At 49.7% G+C, this 22,943-nt stretch overlaps 1 protein-coding gene across 1 annotated transcript; it reads left to right on the top strand.

Moving 5' to 3' along the window:
* The first annotated feature begins 7,765 nt into the window (after positions 1-7,765).
* On the top strand, positions 7,766-22,832 carry LOC111145291 (methionine adenosyltransferase 1A). The gene is made up of 9 exons (XM_022500125.1): positions 7,766-8,093; positions 11,657-11,734; positions 12,530-12,652; positions 15,473-15,585; positions 15,835-15,978; positions 20,105-20,323; positions 21,417-21,599; positions 21,894-22,027; positions 22,645-22,832. The coding sequence occupies exons 1-9, from the start codon at positions 8,000-8,002 to the stop codon at positions 22,745-22,747; spliced, it is 1,191 nt and encodes a 396-aa protein (XP_022355833.1). The 5' UTR covers positions 7,766-7,999; the 3' UTR covers positions 22,748-22,832.
* The last annotated feature ends 111 nt before the right edge of the window (positions 22,833-22,943 follow it).

The raw sequence follows: 22,943 nt of genomic DNA, 5'->3' as shown, positions 1-22,943 counted from the left end.
TATAATGCCCTTTATCATGTTGGGCAAGTTTCCTTCTAGTCTAAGTTTGTTGAGTATTTTTATCATACAAGAGAATTGGATTATTCAAATGCTTTTTCTCCATCAAATAAAATGTGTGTCCCCCCACTTTGTTCTATCATTATGGTTTATTACCTTGATTTTCATATTTTTAACCATCCTTGCATTCCTGGGATAACTCTCTTTTGTCATGATGCATAATCCTTTTAAGATGTTGCTGAAATTTATTTGCTTGCATTTCAAAGAGGATTATTTCATTATACTCATAAGGGATATGGGTCTATAGTTTTCTTCCTATATCTTTGTCAGACTTTGGTATCATTATAATTATAGGTGGCCAAATAGAATGAATTAAGAAGTGTTGCTTCCTCTTTTATTTTTTTGGAAGAGTTTGAGAAGGACTAGTGTTATTCTTCTTTAATTAAGTATTTGGGGGAATTCATCAGTGAAGCCATCTGGTCCTGAGCTTTTTGTTGGAAGGTTTTTGATTGCTGGTTCAATCTCTTGACATATAGTTCTTTTCAGGTTTTGTACTGATTCTTGAGTCATTCAGAGTTTGTGTGTTTCTAGAAATTTGTTCATTCTGTCTAGATTATCTAATTGGTATGCAGTTGTTCATAGTATTCTCTTATAATCCTTTTTATTTCTGTGAGGTCTTTAGTAATGTCCTTGCTTCTATTTCTGATTTTAATTAAATATTCTTTCTTTGGTATCTTTCGGTCCATTGAGCTAAATGTTTATCAGTTTTGTTGACTTTTTTTTCAAAGAACAAATCCTTCATTTTGTTGTTCCCTTTTGTTTTTCCATTCTCTCATTTATCAGGACTCTAAATTGTTATTCCCTTCCTCTGCTAGCTTTGGGTTTAGCATGCCCTTTTTCTCAGTTATTTAGATGTAAAACAGAGTTAACGTGCTCTTTTTTGTCTCAGTTACTTAGGTATAAAACTGAGTTATTGATTTGGGATCTTTTTTTAAAATATAAACATTTACACTTTTATAAATTTCCCTCTGAGCACTGCTTTTGCTGTATGCCATAAGTTTTGATGTGTTGCGTTTTAATTTTCCTTCATATCAATGTATTTTCTAATTTCATTTGTGATTTCTTTTTGATCCATTTTGTCCAAGATGGTGTAGGTTAAGTTTTGTATATAGTAAGTTTTCTAGTTTTTCTTCTGTTACTGATTTCTAGCTTCATTCTATTATGGTTAAAGTGGATACTTTGTATGATATAAATCTTTTCAAATTTAGTGAGAATTTGTCACATGATACATAGTCTACTCTGGAGAATGTTCCATGTGCACTTGAGAAAAATATATATTCTTTTGTTGTTTGGTGGACTTTTCTGTATACATCAGCTAGGTCTGCTTGGTGATTAGTGTTGTTCAAAGTCCTCTGTTTTCTTTTTGATCTTCTGTATATTTGTTCTATCTGTTATTGGAAATAGGATATCAAAATCTCCAGCTATTTCTATCTTTAGTTCTGTGAGTTTTAACTTCATATATTTTGGAAATTTGTTGGTAGGTATGTTTATAATGGTTTTAATCTTCTTAATTGATTGATTGTTTTTTTCAACATGTAAAACCTTTATTTGTATCTTGTAACATTTTTTATTTAAATTCTATTTTGTCTGATATTAGGTTAGCCACCCTAGGTCTGGTTACTATTTGATTGGAGTATCTTTTTCCTTCCCTTCACTCTCAACCTACTTGTATATTTGGTTCTAAAGTGAACACTATTTAGTTGGATTTTGCTTTATTTTTAATCCACTCTACCTTTTAGTTGGAGAGTTTAATCTGTGAATTTAAAATAATTGTGGATGAAAAAGGACCTTTGCCATTGTGCTGTTTGTTTTCTGTATGTGAGATCTTTTTTGTTCCTCTAATTCTCCATTACTGCCTTTCTTGTGATTGATTTTTTCCCCTATTTTACCATTTTTATTCTTTTCTTGTTTCTTTTTCTGTGTACATTTTAGTTTTTTTCTTAGTGGTTACCCTTTGGATTACAATTAGCATCTTAAAAACTATCACATTGAATTAAAACCAACATAGTTTCAGTAGTATATGAAGACACTGCTCCTTTATAGCTCTGCCTCCCCTATTCTGTTGTTATTGTCCCAAATTACAAATAATATGTAGTGTGTCCATTAACAAAGACTTATAATTGGTTTATATATTTGTCTTTTAAATAAAAAGGAAAAGTTATAAATGAAAGAAACACAATCAATTTATTTACCTATGTACATGTGCATGTACCATTTTTCTTTCTTTGTATGGCTTTGAGTTACTGTCTAGTGTTCTTTCATTTCAGCCTGAAGGCTTTCCTTTAGCATTCTGTACAGGGCGTGTGTGCTGGGACAAATTCTCTTAGTTTTTATTTAAATGTGAGTGTCTTAATTCCTCCTTCATTTTTTGAGAGATAGTTTTGTTGGGTACAGAATTCTTGATTGACAAGGTTCCCCCTCCCTTTCAATACTTTAAATATGTCATCACATTGCTTTCTAGCATCCACAGTTTTTGAAGAGAAATCTCTGTTAGTATAGTAACGGATTCCTTGTATGTGATAAGGTGCTTCTCTCTTGCTGCTTTCAAGATTCGTTCATTGTCTGTCTTTCAACAGTTTCACTATAATGTGTTTTCTTGTGGATCTCTCTGACTTTCTTCTGCTTGGAGTTTGTTGAGCACCGTGAATGTGTAAATTGATAGCTCACCAAAGTTGTAAAGTTTTGAGATATTATTTCTTCAGGTATTCTTTCTGCTCCAAGTTGGGCAAAACAAAAGCCAGCTTTTACACCAGTCCTTCTGGGAGCTATTAGGTAAAAAAACAAACAAATACAACCTCAGTTATTTGAGAATAGGGTTTTTTTTGCTCATTCTGCACTAACAACTGCATTGGGAACATGAATTACCATCTTCATGGATGTCATGGATCTGGGGAGTGCAGGATGGGGTGGCCAATTTAAAATGCAACAGCCGGGGGTGCCTGGGTGGCTCAGTGGGTTAAAGCCTCTGCCTTCGGCTCAGGTCATGATCCCAGAGTCCTGGTATCGAGCCCCACATCGGGCTCTCTGCTCAGTGGGGAGCCTGCTTCCCCTTCTCTCTGCCTGCCTCTCTGCCTACTTGTGATCTCTGTCTGTCAAATAAATAAATAAAATCTTTAAAAAAAAATGCAACAGCAGGGAACCTGGGTGGCTCAGTGGGTTAAGGCTCTGCTTTTGTCTCAGGTCATGGTCTCAGGGTCCTGGGATTGAGCCCCGCGTCAGGCTCTCTGCTTAGCGGGGAGCCTGCCTCCCCCCCACTCTGCCTGCCTCTCTGCCTACTTGTGATCTCTCTCTCTCTCTCTCTGTCAAATAAATAAATAAGATCTTTAAAAAATAAATAAAATGCAACAGCATTCTCTTTCTGCAGGTGACAGCAATAATTATCACAGTAAGTGTGACCGCCTCTTTCTTTATTAAGCTTCCTATAAATTCTTGACTTAATTCTAGAGTTTCACAACAGTTGATTTAAACAGGAATTTTTCCAGGTATTAGTTGATTTTTGTGGCTGGATGGAAGCTTTCAGTTCTCTACCCCCCCATTTTCAGTGATCTCACTTCCTTCTTTTCCTTTTTGAATCCTTTATTGGATCTTTATATATTCTGAAAATTACGTGTTACAAATCATATTCTATTTTTTATTAAAGGGGGATTGTATATCATCTTTTGGCCCCCTTTTCACTGAATACTGTTGCACTTCATTTGTATTTTGGCGTGTGGTATTGTGGTTCGTGTTTTGACTGCTGAATGGTATTCCAGCGTAGGAGTTTTTCCAGGAGATTGTTTAGCTCTTACTGTGTGAATATTTTGTTTGTATGCCTTAATTGAGGTGAGGTAGTGTAAGAGATGGCTTGTTTCTCCAGCTACCAACTAGCAGGCCATTTTAAGGCACCCAGTATATGGAGCATGGTACCAGCCTCTGAAGGGTATGTTGGTACAGCAGGCTGGGCCCAGGTGGTGCCTAACTCAAATGTGAGATAGCAAGGATGGGCACAGATGTGACTACTTGCGGATATGAAAATGGAGGAAGAGAATTCCAAGGCACCACTGAGGAAGAATTGCTGACAAGCTTTGGGGGAAATTGGATACGGATGATAAAGGATCAGAAATTGAAATTACTTCTTAGGATCTCAGGTCCCCGGAAGCTGGGGTATCAGTGTTTGGGGGAAGGGATGATTCTAGGAAGAGAAACAATGGAGGCAGGGCAGGATTTATATCCGACGAATGTCTCCATATCCATTGCTTCTCAGGCTACTCCTGGATCAAGGCAGGAGTTTTATCTCTTGTCTCTGATTTTGGAAGGCTTTTCCTCTATAATCTAGCTCACATTTTCCTGTCAGATAGAAAACCCCCATTTGCTTGACTCCCTGCATGGCTCCTTGTTGCCCTGAGTCCCAGCTCCTGGCTCACCTGCTTTCCCTGCCCTCCACCTCCCTGCCCAGGCACCTCCCACCTCCCAAGTAGAGTTGGGACAATGGTCCTCTGTGCCAGCTCTAAGCCACATGGGGACTTCTTGGCCCCACAGCCTTACCATCTCCTTACTGCCTTTAAAATGCTATAATTTCTTTGGGGTCCAGATCAGATTCTGCTTTTTTCTGTGAAATCTTTCCACATTTTTTCCCCTTCCTTTCCAGAATAGCCTTTGTATATCGAGTGCTTATTTGGATTTTTTTGCTGAACCAAAGTCACAAATCGTTGAAGTGGCCTAAAATTTTAAAAGACTGTATAATCTGAATCTGTTTATCTTTCTTTCATAAATAAATTATTCGTGTTCTAGAATGATATATGTAGGAAGAGTTTGTGCTTAAATTAATGAGGGCAAAAGTACTAAATCTTTTGAAAATAGTCCATGTGATTATTATGCCATTTAGATGGTTAAGGGAGTTTCTCACCAAAGTTGTTAAATGTTTGCACTTAACAGCTTTTAAGAAGTGAATGTTCACTCCTCTGTATCCAGAGTTTTGGGTCATCAACACTGCGTTATCTCTTGTCTGTGGTATAGCCATCAAGCATGGAAGGTGCAGGAGCAGGCCAAGGGCACCGTCCACCCAGGTGGTCTCCACTAGCTACCTGGAGTCAGGTCCCATCAAAGCCTCTTCATGAAACTGGTCAGTGTGGCTTACACACAGCCATTTGCTTTGTATTTAATGTTCATTTGGTATTTTATATTTTAATATCACGTGTAAATCTGACCAAAATGATAATTTGTTTTCAAAGCCAAGTTTCTTCAGAGGTTTGTCAGCAAAACTTCAGAGTTGAAGGTTGTTACATGGAAATGAAATCAACTGTGGGCCTTTGACACATTGAATTGGACTTAGGTAATCAGTGGGGCTTGGGGAGGGAGGGACATTAGGACAATTCATGCGTAAGGGACAGCATGTGCGTAAGGCAGGCTTTAATTTGAGTTCATGATGGCCAAGTCCCTCTTGGTTCAGTTTTCTAAGTCAAAAGGGGGCTGATTGAAGCCACTATTCTAACTCTTGGTGCAAATCAATTTTTTTTTTTCTAACTGGTAACATTTACTATAAGAGGGAAATCTTTTGACTGATTCAGCATTGCTTTGGTCTTGCATTTTATATTTATACATAAGAAAATCATATGTACATAGAAGGCACTTAAGTAATATTTTATTAAAGTCTTACTGTGCACTGGCTCTATGCTCAATCCTCATCCTACCTGAATGACCACATCTATTTCTCACAATGATGCTGTGAGGTCGGTAGTCATTTAACCTGATTTACAGTTGAGGAAGCAGGAGCTGAGAGGTTGGGAAGCCTTCTCCAGGGTGGATAGTGGGTTAGAGGCCAGACAGGACTCCAGCCCTGAAGCCTGCACTCCCACCCACCGTGTTTTGTGTGCTGCTTGTTAACATCTGTGGGCTAAAAGAATATAAGGTGGCCTAGATTGAGTGGGGATGTCATATGAGACTCACACATAAGATGGGTACTGAACTTGGTGCTTCCAGATCCTTCCCTCACTCTGAATCTGTGTCCAGACTGCAGAAGCCTCCTGGTTATCTCTCCCAAAGCACTACTTCTCTGTATTGGACATGCCCATTTAGTTATTCTGGAATTCAGGGAGCAGTGAGACAGCTTTGCGCTCTGATTTCTTGCCAGCTCTGGGACCTTGGTGAGTACTTGCTACTTAAACACCACCTTGCTCTTGCAGCAGAGTTAAAGCATAATGGCCATAGTTCTAGCTGCTGGGCTAACCTAGGTCTATAGTTCACATTAAACATTAGCTCATATTGCCTCCAGGTTTGAAACCAGTGTACCCAGAAGAAATTTACAAAGGGACAGCGATGTTGAAATATTTTAAGTGCAAACAGGAGGAGTCCTGGCTTCTGACAAGGACAAGGCTATGTTGTCTAAAGTCCCTATTTGATCCTCATTTTTCCGTCCTTTCCCAGTGGCCTTTTCCTCTCTGGACCTTCAGCAGTCTTGTGCCTGAGCATTCCAGCTCCCTCTTTCTTAAATGCCTCTGATGAAATATGTATATGTAAATTCTCTTACTTCATCCCAGAAGCGGTCACTTTAATATAGTTTCTCCCTGGAGGGATAGTGCTGCTACAGCCAACCAGCACTCCAGATTTGGAGCACCAGAGAAAAAATTTTTAATTGCTCACATTCTGAGTATAGAGGGAATTTGGGTAGCAGAATTGTTAGTGGGGGCTATCGCATCCCAACTTTTGCTTCCCACAGTCCAGCATTTGGTGCACAAGCCTCTGGCTGCTTACATTTTATTGCCTTCTAGTGGGAACTGGTTTCTCCACCCATTCTCACTGTGATCTCAATCCCCTGCCGTTGTGCTAGCCTGAGGACGCAGCTAGATCTGAGGGTGGGAGACAATGAAGAGATAGAGAGACACCTTCATTTAGTGCATGACTTGGCTAAAAGGTGTAAGCCTGTCCATGTTCCTTGGTCAAAGCAAAAAATGTGCGGGAGTCCTGTGAGCAGGGTTTTGACCAGGTGAACAGGACCGAATAGGTAGGTGTTTAATTTATCTTACGGGAGCTCTGGGAACCTGGACTCTGATAATTTCCCTGTAATGAATCCGTCTCTCAAGAGTTCCTTTCCCAAAATAGCATTGTCTTCTATAACCTGTCCAGATACTTCTTAACGTCTTGCTTGTCAAGGTGACTGCCAGCATGTGAGAGACATTGACAGTTTAGGCGATTTCTATTAGCAGAAAAATATGGGCTCAAAAGCTTCTCCTCTGAATGAATGTGTTGTGTAACATCTGAGCTGACTCAGGATACAGGTGCATGCTTTAGCTCTGAGAAGGTAGAAGGAGGAGGAGAGCCCGAGCCAGACAAGGTGTGGGGGAGGAAGGCCAGCACCCAATAGCACAGGCCACCCTGTGTTGCAGGCTTCGCCTAAACCGTATCTCTGGGAAAGAGTTCCTGGCTGCCTGTTTGTATCCCTGAGTCACCACAGACCCCCACCCTCCAACGTGGTATGTTAACCTTGGAGCAATATGGAGATTAGCTGCAGAGCTGAAGCAGGTTCCCAAAGGAGCTTCAGTTCTACAGCATCTACACAGCTTTCTTTACCACACACTGACCAGATGCCTGTGCTCGGGACGTCCAAGCTGATGACTGGAATCCCTCAAGGTAAGAAGAACCCCCTCCCAGGAAATGGACTCCTCCAATTTTCTCACATGACTATTCAGGCACTTTCACTTTTCCATATATAGGAGTCACTCAGGAGCAAGCTGTGACCAGTCAGAGGGAGTGACACTACTGCGCTCAGTCCCTCCCTCCTCACCTTCCTCTCATGTGCTCACAGGCTGGTCTGCAGGAGTGAGCCCTGTGGCTCTGCCAAAGACAAGCCTGCCGGGTTTACAGAAGGAAAAAAAACCAACAAAACCAAAACCCCAAACAAATCTCAGGCAAAATCACAGCGCTGAAATCGGTACCCTGAAGAAGCTGAGTGGAGAAGTGTGCCAAGATGAATGGCCCGGTGGATGGCTTGTGCGACCATTCTCTAAGCGAAGAAGGAGCATTCATGTTCACCTCAGAGTCGGTCGGAGAGGGGCACCCGGGTGAGTAGGTGGTCGTGGGCTCGTGGCAGCTGCTGCCCAGGGGAGTCATTTTACCAGAGGCCTTAAAGACAGTTTGTGTTGGTTACTCTGCGGGACCTCTGGAGTCGCGGTATGAGGTGTTTTTCATTCTATTAGTTTGTAGTTTTGTAAAACAGCCACTGAGTATGAACTGGGAAGTGATCAGGCAATGAAGCCCAGGGCTCGCGCTTGCCCACCTCCAGCATCTCCACGTGATGGGGCTGCAGCAGAGAACACCCACTGTGTTGACGGAACATAGTATACAGGGGATGTGTGTCATCAGATATCCACTTTATATATATTTTTGGTGGGGGCGAGAATAAAGCTTTATTATCGATGAGCGACAAGTCAACAGGGAACGTTCCCGCAGACAAGACTGTGGTCACTGAGTTTTGCATGTAAGGCACATGCAGGCTAGGCATGAACGGCACATTCTAGTAGTCGCTGAGATAGATCACCAGGTCCTGAAGGCCTTAAGTGTGTTAGCTGAGAGAAGTACAGGTGACCTCCTGAAGAGGAAGAACATTCGAGCAGTTTTTGGTGATGAGGGGAAATGGGAGAGGCTCACACATGCGGGCAGCGAGGCCCATGATCAGAGCCTCAGGCTGGAGGTCAGTGGTTTTCAGACCTCCGGGAGCATCTGCGTCCCCCAGCAGGCTTGCTGGTGTACAGTACCGCACCCACCCCCAGAGTCTCTGATTTAGTAGGTCTTGGTTGAGGCTCAAGATTGGCGTTTTCAGTAAAGTTCTCAGGAGATGCTGCTGCTGTTGCTGTGGGAAACACATTCTGAGAATCACTGTTGTAGAAGAATCCTAGGGCTAGACACATTGATTTATGACTTTTAAGCACTTCTTCAAAATTCATTTGAGTATTTGAAGTTACGGTAACTTAGCACCAAGGCTGCCTTTTCTTCCTGTTCCTCATCCACTTTCTTGCATACTCCTAACTCAGCTTTCATCATCTCCCCGCCCCACTCCTTCCATACGCTTTAGCCAGTGGTTCTCAACAGGGGGCGATGTTGCCCTTTTCCCCTAAGGGCATTTTGTATTTGTCTTCCTGAAACCGTTTCTTTGGTTGTCTGACAGAACTCTGCGTGAGGGGTTGGGGGTGCTCCTGACCCTTAGTGGCTGGAAGCCAGCTAAGCTTCCAAACATCCTGAATGCCCAGGACCCTCCCCCTGCAACAAAGAATTTTCCAGCCCCAAATGTCAACAGTACTGCTGTTGAGAAACTGTGGCTTACACTGAGTTTTGTAGGTGACTTAGCTCAATTCAAAACAAACAGCCTCTTTCATCATGCACAACTTTATAAAGTCTCTGGGTCTACAATGCTTGTAACCTTGGACTCATTTCCACATGTAACCCATGGAGACCATATACGGGTTAGGAGAAGGATTTGACCCACTCAGAGGATGTGGGTGCTTGACACTCAGTGGCCAGTGGTCCCGTTGTACATACAGCAGTACGCTCAGTGGACAGAGAAGAAAAATTCTAGCCATCCAGTTGGCTGTTTTGTCCACTTAATGGTAGCCTTTCAGTTCGTCTGACTCTCCTTTCACTTGCCACGAACAATGAACTGTCCATGTAATTCAGCTTCCCATAAACCTTGGTGATGGCTTGCTTGTCATTCCAGCACTGACTTCTTCTCCACTAGGAGGATGATACGAATGCTTTTCCAACTTCCCAGAAAACCAGCTATAGGCTATCTTAAAGCTACTGAGCGCTAGTGATAGAAATTCCAAAAGCCTAAAGAAACAGTACAGAAAGGGCCTCCTTAGGCATTCCTTTAGTCTGTAGAGCTATCTTAACACTCTTGCTCAGCTCTAGCTTTATTCCTAATACCCCTTATCCCACCTCCATGGGTGGACTGCGGACATGTGAACTGCGTCCTTGAAAGAAACAGTCATCCACAGCGGGCACATGGGCAGCCCTAGCAGTCCTGACAGGTGGGCCTAAAGGGATATTTTAGCAGCAGGCCTTCCTTGGTAGGGGTGTGCAGAGGCGGTGGCCTCAGATAAACCTAGATTTACCGTCAGCTCTGCCGCTGACAGGAGGTTGCACAGAGAGCCTCAAGGTGTAGGAGCAGTTCCCCAAGGCAAGTTTAGAGGACTCACCTTGAATGGCAGATTAATTTTTTTTTTTAAAGATTTTATTTATCTATTTGACTGGCATAGATCACAAGCAGGCAGAGAGGCAGGCAGAGAGGAGGGGGGAAGCAGGCTCCCTGCTGAGCAGAGAGCCCGATGCGGGGCTCGATCCCAGGACCCTGAGATCATGACCTGAGCCGAAGGCAGAGGCTTAACCCACTGAGCCACCCAGGCGCCCTGCAGATTAATATTTTAAGTTGCATTGATGTTAACATTTTAAGTGATGTGCTTGTGAGAGCAGAATCACTTGGTTCTGGGTCTGGGTCCTTAATATGAAAACTGAAAAGCAAAAACACAACAGAAGGACACAAGGAAGCTTCTGGAGGTGACGGCTATGTTTCTTACCTTGTTTATGGTGATGGTCACAGAAGTGTATTCACATGTCCAGACTCCCCAAATTATATACTTTAATTTTATGCAGGTTTTTTTTGTATACCAATTATACCTTGATAAAGCTGAGAAAAAACCTTATGACTCTATTAAGAGCAAACTCTATGGATATTTTGAACATTAAATGAGATATAATATGTGTAAATAGATGTCACTTTTATTTCTGAGTCTGTGAACATTGGCAGTTCACCCAACCCAAGGCAAGACTGGATTTTTCCACAGTGCACTGCACTGAGGGTTTGTAGGTTCAACCATGTAGAGTCCTTAAGCCAAGTAGTGGAAAAAGATCAGATCCCAGCTCCTGCTGAGCCATTGTCAGTCCCACCTTGACTGAGGTCAAACCCAGCTAAGAGGACAAATAGCTTTTAGGAGGCTGTGAGACCGTGGGCGTGATCGCAGAGCTGCTTATGAAAATGTTCTGCAGAACAGCAATGATGTTAGAAGCTCTCCTCTGGAATTCCTGGGGGTGGGAGGGGGTGGATTTGGGCATAGTATCGTATGCATAGCACACACAGCTTCTAGAACCTGTGGCGCAATGTATCTGTTTGTCCCATCTGACTTTACGTGTTGGCACCTAATCTTACCGATGTTGTTAGCTGTTTTAACTTCTATTTCTAGGAGTTTTCTAGATTTTAGACTTAAAGGGAATATCTTGAGGAATGAGAGGCTTTTTAGTAGGAGAATGTGTGTGTGTGTGTGTGTGTGTGTGTGTGTGTGTGTGTGTGTTGTGTCTCTGTATGTGAATTGCTTTAGTCTCTTAGAACTGATTTTGGAATGTACTTCTTTTTTCGGGAACACCTTGAGTTTATATAATATAAATCATCCAAAATTAGGCAGAAAGGAGAAGAAATAAAAATTTCAAAAAGTTTCTAATTTTTAATATTTAAAACAGTATCCTCTTAGGTAGGTAAATTTGATATGTAAACTTACCAAGTATCTAATTATTTTAACACTTCAGTTTGTAATACCTGATATTTCTGTGATTCTCGTACATGTTCATTCTTGTGCAGATAAGATCTGTGACCAGATCAGCGATGCCGTGCTAGACGCCCATCTGAAGCAGGACCCCAATGCCAAGGTGGCCTGCGGTGAGAAATGCCTGCTCCCTCCCTGCGGAAGACCTCAGTGGGCTGGGCTTGAGCCCTTTGCCTGTGCCTGTGCCAGAGCTCTCGTCACAGTGGGGGTCAGGGAACCCAGCACCTGGGGGGCTCCCCAATGTGATTATGGGTACAGCTGAATTAGGGCCTTGGTCAAGGTCACAGGGCAGAGGTGCCTGCATGGAGACCAGAGCCCCGCTGTCCTCCCTGTGCACTGCCCAGATGGCTCCCTCCCTCTCCAGGGCCGCCCTAGCCCCTGCCTGGAGCCCCGCAGGGACCTGCACCCTCGGAGGGTGGACCTCACCCCAATAGCTTGGTGAAGAGCCAGTGAGAAGGTTGGTCCTCCTTGCTCTCAGGATCTCAGCCTGCAGCGCAGTGTCATCAAAAAGGGGTGGGCGAGGCGTCCTGGACACCAGTGCATGTTGGACCGCATTCCTTGTGACAGCCACCAGCCCCCATCGTCTCACTCTGAGCTGCACGGCAGTCCCTAGAAGTATTGTCTTCGGGTATTAGTTGGGGAAGCAGACTGAGAGAGGTTAAATAAGTGGTTCGAGATGACACGAGCAGGAGGCGCTCTCTGCGAGAGTGAGGTGTGACCCATTCTGTCTGAGGTGCAGTTCTCTGGGCGGCTCTTACATGTGCTCAGCCCTTCTGCTGGGATGTACTCTGTTTGTTAGCTTTAGTCTTTTATTTCCAGAATTTGTGCCTTGTAAGACTTCCACAAGGGTCTGGGAGGGGCTCCCCTTGGCCGGCTCGTGGCCGCCCACTTTCCTCCCTCTCTCGCAGAGACGGTGTGCAAGACGGGCATGGTGCTGCTGTGCGGCGAGATCACCTCCACGGCCACAGTGGACTACCAGCGGGTGGTGAGAGGCGCCATCAGGCACATTGGCTATGACGACTCTGCCAAGGGTGAGGCGGGGCCCCGGGTCTGAGACGCGTGGGTGTCCCGACAGTGTGTCTGAACTGAGGCTCTCGGTCCTCGGTGAGGGCAAATACCCCTGGGAAGAAAACATGCCTAGGCCCGTCTGGCAGGGTCAGGGGTCAAAGTCTCTGGGAACAGCATGGTGGTCCATGTGATGGCATCCAGTTGAACTAGCCCATGTCTGTCCCTCTGTCTGTTTCGACTCTGGTCTTCTTGGTGCAGGCAAAGGCTTTGAAAGAGAGAAGTGCCCACCAAGGAGGGGAGCTGCCCCCTGCTGGGGATGTGTCCTCCTGCATTGTTTGAGGCCCTCTGCTGTACTCCTCCCGCAGATGAGGAAACTAAAGCTTGGAATATCCACCCTTTGTGTAAAGCGACAGCTGGCAGTCGGCTGCCTGTGTAGACCCCTGTGCTTTCTGCTTCTCTCTGCTGCTTCTCATGATAGAGAAAAAGTCGACTCTGTCTAGAAGTGGTAGCCATGGCTGGTGAAGGGGGCAAACTGGCCGAGGTGGGCTCCAGTGCCAGGCAGTGCGGGGACCTGCTTTCCAGGAAAGGGACACAGGCCCTGGCAGGAGTGAGGAGGAGCTCCGCAATCAGGGGGAGTGACATCTGGAAAGAACAGGAGGGTCCAAAGCAGATTCCAACATCGGAGACAGGGCAGGATGGGATGGGGCTCAGCCTGGAGTGGCCTCAGAAGACCACCCGCGAGAGCCAGATGCTGAAGGCCTGTGTGCACGGACATCCCAGCTACTGGGTCTTTAGGGCGACGTGTGCCACCGCTGTGCGTCAGGGCAGACTGGAATGATGCAGTGCACACCTGTGAGCGGGAGCCCCTCGCAACTGCAGGTGCAGACACAGAAGCTCAGGGCAGCCACCTTCTGAGCTGCCCAGAGCACTCCCTTGAGCACATGACAGTTTGGGGGGACTGTGTTGGGAATCAGCGGGAGGAGGACCAGCGAGCACAGGCAGAATCTCCCAGTCAGCACACGAGGGTGTTCATAGAGGAAACACTGTCCCCAGGCAGCAGCTTCCCGACAGGCTACCCTGCAGAGCCTTCACCCCGTTCCACAAGGAGAAGCCGATTGTTTACATTTGTGTAGACCTTATTCAAGAGCAAGTCTTGTTCTTGCTATGCAAAAGGGAAACTTCCCAGGAGGCCATGTCTCCTAGAAAGAGTGAAGCGAGCGAGAGGCCAGCTCTGCTGCTGGTGGCATTTCTGCGTGCCCAGCTTGTCCCCGCGCCTGCACCCACAGGAGCCCGTGCAGCGTGGCGGCTGCCCTAGCGGGGCCCCTGGCTACCTGCCCCTCACTGCTCTGGGCTGCACAGTCGCTGGACAGCTGCCTTTCCGGGCCTTGCTCCTCTCTCCTTAGTCCCCTGAATTCCGTGTTTCCAAGTCACTTGGAGTGCTTGATGGATTTGTAGCACTGAGATGATTCACCATGATTAGGAAAAATGCAAAGTGTTTAATGCACGGTGTTGAGTCCTTGGCAGCCCTCTAGAGACGGTTATTGGTGTGTGTGTTCAGAAACATTTGCTGGGAGCAGGAAGCTGCAAGGGACAGAGGCTACCTGATGCTCCCGGGGTTGGGCTGCTGCCTGGCATTAGATGACGCGGTACCAGGTGCCCAGTGGCCAGTCGGTGGCACAGTGTGCAGTGAAGGGAGGGAGAAGGAGGGACGGTCCAGGGGCGTTTACTGAGAGCCGGTCGGATTTGGGTGTGTGGGGATGGGGAGTCGGAGGAGGAGTGTTCTGCACAGAGACATAAAGTGGAGGTAGAAAAGCGAGCCACGCTGAAGGCTACACCCAAGTGCTTGGCTGGGGCAGTTCAGCAGGGAGGGGCTGCGTGGAGCTGAGGGGCTGCGTTCTGCTTCATTTGGCGGGAGGTCCCCACGTGAAGCATGCACAGGAACAGCAGACTGGATCTGGTCGGCTGGTTGGTTGGTCGTAGTGAGCTCACACGGACAGCCTCGATAGAACCGACTGGCAAGAGAGTGGCAGCTACTCAGCCTGCCAGTAACACTTGACCTTGTGGTGGGGCCTCTGTGAGTTTCAGCCCCTCATTCATGCAGTCCCCATGGCTGAGCCTGGCAAGACCTGAGGACCGACAGGCAGATGGGTGTGCTGTCCAGGTGTGGCAGCCCCTCCCCGGGGCTCCTTGGGCTGGGCTGCCGCCCGCCAAACCTCTGCAAGCCAGTTCCCAGCCTACAGCCCTTAGCTGGGGAAAACAGCCTCCATCCCTGTGCCTGACCTTTGGGGATGGGCGGATGGGGCCTCGGGCTCCAGAGGGATGCTTTTCCATTACGCTCCAAGCCATGTGCATAGCTTGGGATCAGAGGACTCTAGGTCTGGGAGCCTGTCTGGGTAATTCCTGTGCATTATATGTGTCCAGTATATTCAATACCTGCACCAGGCACACACCTGGGCTCCGGAACTGCAGAGCTGGAAGGTGATTTTCAGCCTGGTTTTAGAAGGTGCCTAAGGGGGCAGGGCCAGAGTGACCCACCTGCTCTTCAGCCTGAGCGGCTGTAGCTCTTGATCTGGTTTTTATATAATCTGGGTATAATTTAATATAGTAAAATGCACTGTGGAGGGTTTTCTTTGACTTAGAGTTCCGGATGATCATATGGGAAGGCTACACGGGCTTCCCATCCCTGGGCCTTCAGTTTTGAGCCCGACCGACCACAGCTGGTTAGAGACCACCCACCTCAACACCAGATGCCACACGAGGAGCTGAGCAGTCTGCCAGGAAGCTCACAGCCACGCTCTGCCTGACCCGTCCCCTCACTGAGGCCCACTTTCCCTTCTGCCTAGGCTTTGACTTCAAGACCTGCAACGTGCTGGTGGCTTTGGAGCAGCAGTCCCCGGATATAGCCCAGTGTGTGCATCTAGACAGAAACGAAGAGGATGTCGGGGCCGGGGATCAGGTAAGTACACAGGGAGCATGGGCGCAGTGTCGGGTTGTGGGGATAGCACTGTCTTTCTCCACCCTGGCTCGGACTCCGGGGAGGAGCTGGCCGGGAAGGTCACGAGCACTGGATGGGGCGCAGTCCCGTGTGGGTGGTACATGCACGAGGCACCCAATACACCCGAGAGTGCCGGCCAAGTGTTAGATTGGAGGGACGTTCCCGCCGTGTAACGTGGGCCTTGCTCGGCCGGCCCTCCCCCTGCTGCAGGGCTTGATGTTCGGCTATGCCACCGACGAGACAGAAGAGTGCATGCCCCTCACTATCATCCTCGCTCACAAGCTCAACGCCCGGATGGCGGACCTCAGACGCTCCGGGGTCCTCCCCTGGCTGCGGCCCGACTCCAAGACTCAGGTGAGCTTCCTCCTCTCACCTCCCACGGAGCCCCAGACACCCCCTTCCCGCACCCCGTGGCCCTCTTGATTTTGTGTCATCACTCGGATCAAAATGTTCAGTCTGGACATGCAAGAGTTACTGATTGTGAAAAGAACTCTTTGTTTGAAAACTCTTCAGGTCTAGATGTTTTCTCTCCCAATTTTATTATGAAAAATGTTTAAAATACAGAAAAATAGAAAGAGCTGTTCTAGATCTTTCTTTATTGCCCTCTTAGCATATATTGACCCTGGTCACATGACTTCCTGATCCCTGCCACAGGGTGCTTGATCGGTTTCAGACATCGGTCACTGCCCTTCCACCTCCACAGGTCTCCCCACCTTGAGCAAGGACTGAACACCGAGTTGACAAGGGCTGTCTGCGTCTCGCTGTGACCCTTTACCCCTGTTTCCCATAAAAAGGCTCTCCCTTTGCTGTTTTGGACTCCCTGTCCCCTCGGGCCCTGACCTCACTGCTCTATGTGGTGGGGAAATCCTCACCCATGTCCACATTTGAAGGTCGACCGTGATGCAAGTGCGGACATGGAGGCCCCCAGTCTTCCCCCTCTCTCTGCGTCCTGCCTAGTTTAACCCTGGTGACCCTGCTGGCCCCTTTCCCAGGGCTGCCTTCCCAGTTCCTCCTCTGCCCTCCAACAGGTCCTGGGCCCTTCTTCACACACTCTCTCCCTCCACCCACACTTCTGCCCAGTTTCCACCGTGTCCCTCTCAGCGCCCCAAGCTTCTGCCTGCCAGGTCTCTGAATCAGCAGCCGTGTTTCCCGTCCACCCTGTAAACACCTGTGCCTGGGAGCCATCATGTGTGGCCTCAGTGTTGTCTCCTCCACAGTTCAAGGGAGTGCAGTGGTGCCCCCACCTCCTGATCAGTGCCCCCCTGCCCCCCGTCTCCACCCTGCTTTGCTTTGTGCTTTCCCTCCAGAGCATCTCTTCCTCTCCAGCCTGGTTCCCAGGGCCAGGATCCACACCAAGGATTCTCCCTGCCTGGAAACTCCCCTTAACTCCCTTTGGACTTTTAATTTCTTCTTCTTCTTCTTTTTTTTTTTTAAATTATTATGTTCAGTTAGCCAACATAGAATAGAATCCTCTGTAGTTTTCTGCTTCCTATAGGAGGACAGAACCCTACTTGTTATTCTGGGATTCCAAGCCTTTTATGGTCTCCCAGTTTTAACTTCCTCTACCTCCCCTCCCCCAGTCTGCTTAATCTGGCTGATTTCACTCCTGTTCCCCTTATTTCTAGTGCTTTGCACCTGTGTTCCCACCCTCCACCTTACCTGGAATCTTCTCAGGTCCTCCCCTCTCCATCAGTGGCCCACAAAGCTCCCACCTCCTCTGGCTTTCCCTGGTGACCGCCACCTAACGGGGCCTTCTCTTGTTCCTGTAGTTGGAATTGGGCCCACGTGGTTGTGTAGCTCAGCACAAAGCACGTGACTGTCCTGTTATCCCAAGGTGCATCCTTCTTGGCCCCGGTGGGAGGCCGCACAGGGCAGAGGTCGCCGCTGGGCTGAATGGGGCAAGGAAGTGCACTTGTGGCCCAAAGCAAACCCTTCCTGGTGTTCTCCAAGGGACCCCTAGGTGGGGAGGGGAGCCATCAGTACTCCTCAGGGGTGCTCTGAGGTTGTGGGGCAGGGGAGCTGACATACAAAGACTGGTGGGATTGAAAGAGAGGGGCACACAGGAGGTGCTGGGGCACCTGGGCCGGTCCTGAGGCAGAGCAGCGCTACGGTGGAAAGTGGGGTGGAGATTCTCAGAACACAGAATCGTGGAACAGGGGTGGGAGGAAGTCGAGCTACAGGGTTTTCCTTTTCCTTGTGTGGCCGTGAGGCCCGGAGGCACCCCCGTGGGACCGGCCAAAACAGGGAAGGTCTGCATCATCCCGCTTAGTACTTGGAGGATCCCAAGTCCACGATGGGGGCTGGGGGACCATGATGTGCTCTTCTGGGGGCTCCCTTCCTGCAGGGCTACACAGAAGCCTCTTAATGCTACCTGGACACTGAAGTCCACCTCACTGCCCTGCTGCAGGGGGGCTGAGCCCCTGGCATTATGGAGGTGCGGGGGTGGATCGGCCCCGGCCAGCTGTCCCACAGTCCTGCAAGCGGTGCCTCCCCATGAGCCATACTGGGTCAGAACCGGTTTCTGGGCCAGCTCCCGAGCCCGTTGGAGAAGGGCTTTCATGACCTCAGCAGAGTGTTGACTGTGAACAGGATGAGTCTTTCCACCTGAACAAATGCTTGCCGCTGATATGGGACTCGAGTGGCGGTGTGGACAGCTATTTTTATACCTAGTCAGAATGGTGTTTTCCATGGTGTGTTTTTCCCCACATCTTTCTGACATGCTGAGATAAGGGACGCACTTGGAACTCTTTGCCCTGCCCCAGTTGTGTGGCTCTACATGGAAGCCCAGGGCTCACGGCTGGCCGAGTGGGACATCCAGGGAGCAGGTGAGGGGGGAAGACGGGCCCTGCAGCTCCTCAGGGCAGGAGCCTTCTCCTGGGCCTGATGCCCACGCAGTGGGTCTGGTCCCAGAGCCGGCCACAGGCCTCCCCTACTGGGAGCCCCCACCACAGATGTCCCTGTGCCCCTGCCTCTCGTGCTAGGATCAGATGTCACGTGGGCAAGGCCCTTCCTTCTTCTGGACTCCACCTCAGGCTTTTCGAAGCAGGCAGGGCACAGAGTAGGAGTTGGAAACAGGCCCAGTACTTGGCGGACAGCGGAGGGGCCTTGGGCAGGCAGAGATCCTGCCAGAGGCACAGCCCCGGGGAGGCACTGTTGGCCATCCCATGGTCCTCTGAAGCCCTGGCATAAGAATAGTGCTTCGCCTGGTAGCCCGTGTTGCTACCAGGGCCATCTGGCCTAGCTGCACTCCTGCGGGCCCCACGTACCCCCCCCCACCCCTCGCCCAGTGTGTCCACAATGCCTCGGGTGGCACAGGGGCCTATGACTCCCGAGTGTCCCTCCAGGTCCTGAGCAGCAGCCTTCTACTGGGCAGTGCCCCGGCTACCAGGCCACACAGCCCCAGGGCTAGCAACCACTTCCCCCACCTTGAGGCGCTAACTGCTTTCCCAGGTTCACCTGCCATCCTCACTGTCCCCTCCCTCTCGCTCTGTCAGCCTGGTGTGTCCAGACCGCAGTCCTTGGCCACTGGTCAGATCAGGCTGTGACATCGGCCTCTTGTGCTCGCTGATGGATCAGCATAGCCCCGGGTCTGTGAAAGAGGATTTTGTCTGTGCTGCTGTGGGAATGACGCCAGCTTTTGGATGGGTCAGAACAGGGTTTGGCTTTTTGGCTTTTCTCTGACTGCTGTGTGAGTTCAGACAAGTTGCTCCACTGCTCATACCTTGTTTTTCTCAATTGTAAAGTGGAGATAAGAATGCCAGTCTTGCTGGGATGACTTAAATAGGACTCGGCAGGGCCCAGAACGGGTGCAGCGCTGACGCAGTTGGGTAGAAGGGAGCATCGCACTGCTCACTTGCAGGGGTCCTGCACGTGGGCTCCTTCCCTCCACGTGCTCTCGGCTTTTCCTTGCTTGAGCTTAGATACCCAGATGTCAGTCATGCGCGGCTTTTCGCCCCCTCAGTTTCAGCCAGCCTGACCTGAGTCCGTCTCACCCTGTCCCTACAGCAGGCAAGTCCCCTGGCCCCATACACTTCCAGAGCTCATCCACTGAGGGGCTGGGTGAGGCGGACTCCTGTGCTTCTTGCCGGGAGCCAGGATACCTTGGCTCCAGGCTGTGGAGGGTCAAGAGAGGGCTTTGGCCATGGGACATTTGTTGGCACCCAGTGCCCTCTGAGATAGAAGGGGGGGAGTCTAGTTGGGTCACAGATAGAGGAGAAACTCTGTAACCCTGAGTCTCTAGGGGGCACTAATAGGGGTCCTAGGTGGGAACTACTTATGCCTCATACCCAGTTATCCCATACTTAGCGTGGGGCAGTTGCTCAAATATGAGAATATGTCAGATTAACTTTCCCGGAGGCCCTTGGAGAGGACAGGAGCCCCTCTCCCCGCCCCAACTTGGCTCCCGGGAGCCTGATAGCAATGTGTCCTTAGCTCAGGGCAGTACCTTGCAGTGTCTCCTCCTGCTCTTGTGACCCAACAGGTGACAGTTCAGTACACCCAGGACAACGGCGCTGTCATCCCTGTGCGTATCCACACCATCGTCATCTCTGTGCAACACAATGAGGACGTAACCCTGGAGGCCATGCGCAAGGCCCTGAAGGAGCAGGTGATCAAGGCCGTGGTGCCCGCCAAGTACCTGGATGAAGACACCATCTACCACCTGCAGCCCAGCGGGCGGTTCGTCATTGGCGGTCCCCAGGTGCGCCCTTGCCTCTGAGCCGAGTCCTGCTTTGTCCTTGTTACTGGGGTTGCTCACCTGCCCAAGCACAGCGGAGCGGGTGGCTTTGCGTGGCTCAGCCACATCTGGCCTTGGACAAAACACGAGCTCAGCTCTCACTCCGTGGGGCTGGTCGTGTGCACATCAGTGCGTGTGGAATGGCATGTCCCCAGGACTCTCCCACCTAGTACGTCCTGGCCCCCTGCTCCCCGGTCATACTTGCCCATGCTGCTGCCTCACCCAACCCACCATTGCAGGTGATGGGCCTTTCCCAGGGGGTATTACGGAGTTTTTGCCACAGGTTACCTTAAACTCATGTGCGGCAGGTGTTTCGATGGGGACCCCTGCTGCCCCCTTTCTTTTCTCTCTCCCAGAGGGAGGAAATAGGGATTGACAGAGCTCCCCAGAGAGGCTACTGACCTCTGCCAGGCGGTTCTTAGCTGGTTCTGTGACCGAATATAGTACAGGGACACGGGGTAAAAGAAAGGCAAAGCTTACTGTCATTTCCTGTAGGACTTCTCAAAGCCTAGATGTGCTAGTGGAAATTGTGGGTCTCAAAGCCTGGGTGTAGAGTACACAGTCTTTCCCCAAAGCCCTGAATGTGGAGCCCCTGCCCGCTAAGAACATGGTGATCGCCCGAGGTGGCACAGAGCAGCCACGTGAGGAAACGGGCCCCATGCCCATGGCCACCAGCCAGGACCACAGTCCAGGGCATACCTGTCACAGCACAGTTCCCTCCTGCAGTTGGATTTCTCCAGCATAACCGTCTCACAAGAGCAAAGCCTGAAGTAGGCACTGGCTGGGGTTCCAGAGAGCCTCTGGCCCATCGTCTGCACTTGCCGATGGGGCTCTGTCAGCTTCCCTGGCTTTTGTAATGGGTCAATGACTGAACTGAGGTTAGACACCAAGGTTTACAGCTTTAGGGACAGGGAAAGTCTTTAAAAAATGCCCACAGGCAGCCTCAGGGAGCCCTTGCCACGTAAGTCCGGTGGCCCTCAGGGTGCTGCCGTGGTCTCTCCGCCCTGCCCTCTTGGCACTCTGTTTCTCATCTCCTTATCCTCCTTTCCCTGTACAGGGGGACGCAGGCGTCACTGGCCGTAAGATTATCGTGGACACCTATGGCGGCTGGGGGGCACACGGTGGCGGGGCCTTCTCTGGGAAGGACTACACCAAGGTGGACCGCTCGGCGGCGTACGCGGCCCGCTGGGTGGCCAAGTCCCTGGTGAAAGCGGGCCTCTGCCGGAGAGTGCTGGTGCAGGTGCGCGGGCCCCACTCCGAACCTCCCATCTCTGGCCCCGGTGTGGACATGCTGGGCTGCCGGGAAGCCCACAGACTTTGCCAAGGGCTCTGGGGCACGGACCCTGAAAACGTGAGGGAGGTGGAAAAAATCTGCAAGGAGATAGTCCTCTACAGAAAGGGCTGCCCCCTGTGAAGATGGTGGGGATTCTTCTAGGCAGACAAGGCTGGGGAGCACGTGAGGCAAGTGATGGGTGGTCCAGCTGCCCGGAGAGGTACAGAGGCTTCTGTCCCTGACGCTGCTCTCTTCTGGAAGGTTTCCTACGCCATTGGTGTGGCTGAGCCACTGTCCATTTCCATCTTCACCTACGGAACCTCTCGGAAGACAGAGAGAGAACTGCTAGATGTGGTCAACAAGAACTTTGACCTTCGGCCCGGTGTCATCGTCAGGTAATAGCGCCACCCATCGCTATCAGGCCCTTCCTCCTCCCTCACCCAGAGGCTCAGCTCTTGCTGGAAGAGGGACAGAAGGACTTCCAGCCTCTCCAAAGCAGGAGGACCTCCAGGCTTCTGGCCCAGCACGACACAGACCCCAAATGCAGGATGCCTGGAGGAGGCTGGCCTGGGGACACTGACGGCAGTGGGGCCATCTTTGAGCAGGTGGGGGGTCGTAGGAAAGTAGTTTTAAGGCCTAATGCTGAGAGTGAGTCAGCAGGTCTAGTCCCATCTACCCTTGTGTCTAATGCCATCCCTGCTTTCTGGAGCATGGCGATGTTAATGGTCTGCACCAGGCCAGTGGAGTGGAGAGGAGAGGAGTGAGGCACAGTGAGGCCAGAGTTCAGATTCTGGGTCCTGGGAGCGTCTGGCTGAGCCAGTCTCCTAAGGGCCAGTGACAGTCACCTCAGAAGGTGTGGTATAGCACAGATAGGAAGTTTATGGGAAATTGCTCTGAGTAGGGACACTCCATGCAAAGATCATCACACTGTTAGTCACTCCTGTGTTCAAAATTCAGAGAAACTCTACTCTTTTTCCACTTAAAGTGACCCTTTCCTTTGCTGACTATGCAGGGATTTGGATTTGAAGAAGCCCATCTACCAGAAGACGGCGTGCTACGGCCATTTCGGAAGAAGCGAGTTCCCGTGGGAAATTCCCAAGAAGCTTGTGTTTTAGAGCTGGTGGGAGTGGGGCCTGATCTGGCCCTGGAGGGGTCTGGGTGGCCTGGTTCCTCTTCTTCAGGATCCCAGCTCTCACATGTCCCAGACCCAGGGCCCTGACTGCCCTCCCAGGGTGTGTCCCTCCCCCAACCCCCGAGTCACCCCCTCCTGGACCAGGCCACACCCTGAGGGTTAGCCGGGAGCTGTCATCA

This window comes from Enhydra lutris, unplaced genomic scaffold, assembly GCF_002288905.1.
Source record: "Enhydra lutris kenyoni isolate GAN:26980312 unplaced genomic scaffold, ASM228890v2 scaffoldscaffold12, whole genome shotgun sequence".
Taxonomy (NCBI): domain Eukaryota; kingdom Metazoa; phylum Chordata; class Mammalia; order Carnivora; family Mustelidae; genus Enhydra; species Enhydra lutris.
This window is presented reverse-complemented; position numbering and strand designations above follow the sequence as displayed.